Source organism: Nematolebias whitei, chromosome 4 (genome assembly GCF_014905685.2).
Source record: "Nematolebias whitei isolate Nwh7 chromosome 4, NemWhi1, whole genome shotgun sequence".
Classification (NCBI taxonomy): Eukaryota; Metazoa; Chordata; class Actinopteri; order Cyprinodontiformes; family Rivulidae; genus Nematolebias; species Nematolebias whitei.
Window position 1 is genome coordinate 20,752,467 of NC_056501.1, and position 1,828 is coordinate 20,754,294.

Here is a 1,828-nt window from a genome sequence, read left to right on the forward strand (position 1 = left end):
GTGCTGGAGAGAGGCGGGCTGCCCTCATCTGTAGCAGTGATGCTGATGTTATACTGAGGTTCTCTCTCTCTGTCCAAAGGACCGTCCACCACTAATGAATAGTAGTTCTTATAATTTAAATCTAGTTTAAAAGGGACAGCATTTGCAATTTTACAGTTCACTAATCCGTTTTTACCACTGTCTTTGTCTGATACTGACACCAGAGCAATAGCTGTACCGATGGTTGCATCTTCTTTCACAGTGTTTAACAGAGAAGTTACTGTGATCTCAGGAGCATTGTCATTCACATCTAACACTTCAATTAATAATTTTGTCTGTGACATCATTGGTGGAGAAGCTCCATCCCGGGCCTGAACTCGAATTTCAAAAGCGTTATTTTCCTCAAAGTCGATCATAATTTTGTTTGTTACAGTCCCTGTTTTTTCATCAATCGCAAATGTTTCCATTTGTTTACCTCGACCTATTTTACTTATTGAATAAAACACCTCTCCATTATGTCCTGTGTCTAAGTCTTCTGCATGTAATGTTATTATTGAAGTGCCAATTTTTGCATTTTCGTAAACTTTGGCTTTAAGCAGAGTTTGATTGAATAGAGGGGGGTTATCATTAATATCCAGCACTGTTATTATTATAGTCATAGAGCCTGATTTAGCAGGTGTTCCTCCATCAATGGCAGTCAGAGTGAGTGAAATCTCAGATTGTTTTTCTCTGTCTAAAATTTTTTGAAGCACCAGTTCAGGACTCACATTTTCTCCTCTCTGGGTGACTAAAGAGAAATAGTCATTCTGGCTCAGCTTGTAGCTACTGACAGTGTTTTTACCCACATCCGCATCCTCAGCAGGATTAAGGAAGAATGTTGTTCCAGCTGCTGCATTCTCACTTATATTCAATAATTGTAAGGTGCTGACAAATGATGGTGAGTTATCATTCACATCTAATATAACAATTTCAAAGCGGTACAATTTAAGAGGATCGTTAATGACTGCTTCTATATTCAATAAGCATTTGGCTACATCACCGCAGAGCTCCTCTCTGTCTATTTTATCATTTACAAAGAGAGCACCAGTTTTTAAATTTACATCAAAATATTTTGGCTTCAATCCAGCAACAATCTGAAACATCCGGGATTCAAGATCCTGAACATTCAGGTTGAGATCTTTTGCTATATTTCCGACAACAGTCCCCCGATTTACCTCCTCAGAGACGGAGTAGGATAGATGTCCTGAAACAGTCTCACATAAACAATCCAGCAGCAAAACGGTGAGAAAAATCCACAAAAGACGTGATCTCCCCAGATTATACATGATTACAAATAATCAGAAAAAAATATACAAAATCCCATTAATAAAATTGCAAGCTTCAAAGAACCAACGGGTATGAAGAGTGTCCTTTTTTTCCTGTCGATGCGCCTCGCCTCTTCTCCAACTGAATCTCTTTGTCTGTGTCTGTAAAATCATCTGCTGAACATGGGTGGAGCTCGGGGACAGTGAAGCCAGTAAAAATGTCATGGTCTACAATGTCCTCATGTGGACACTTGCAGGAAGTACTATGAGCATAAAAAAAGAAATAGACTTGCATCCGAATGTGTCCTCAAATGTGTAATACATACTCAGTGGTCGATATTCACATTAAAAATGTGTGTGATTTGTTTTTAGCAACATGGACTTTAGGCATTAACTGAATTAAGTGAATATATTACACTTTCTAAAATGTGGCATAAAGATGTAATTCTTAATAAACACAAAATTGATGTCAATAATATATAGTGTCACTATATATATATATATATATATATATATATATATATATATATATATATATATATAAA

At 36.7% G+C, this 1,828-nt stretch overlaps 2 protein-coding genes across 2 annotated transcripts in view; both read right to left on the reverse strand.

Moving 5' to 3' along the window:
• The window catches only part of LOC119408716 (protocadherin gamma-C5-like), a 1,918-nt gene extending 614 nt beyond the window's left edge, over positions 1-1,304 (reverse strand). The window contains exon 1 of the mRNA XM_037675557.1: positions 689-1,304. Within this exon, the coding sequence (XP_037531485.1) occupies positions 689-1,304 (616 nt within the window). The remainder of the gene's footprint in view (positions 1-688) is intronic.
• Positions 1,305-1,359: 55 nt separating this feature from the next.
• The window catches only part of LOC119408717 (protocadherin alpha-3-like), a 3,947-nt gene continuing 3,478 nt past the window's right edge, over positions 1,360-1,828 (reverse strand). Inside the window, exon 3 of the mRNA XM_037675558.1 lies at positions 1,360-1,546. Coding sequence (XP_037531486.1) covers positions 1,360-1,546 — 187 coding nt within the window. The remainder of the gene's footprint in view (positions 1,547-1,828) is intronic.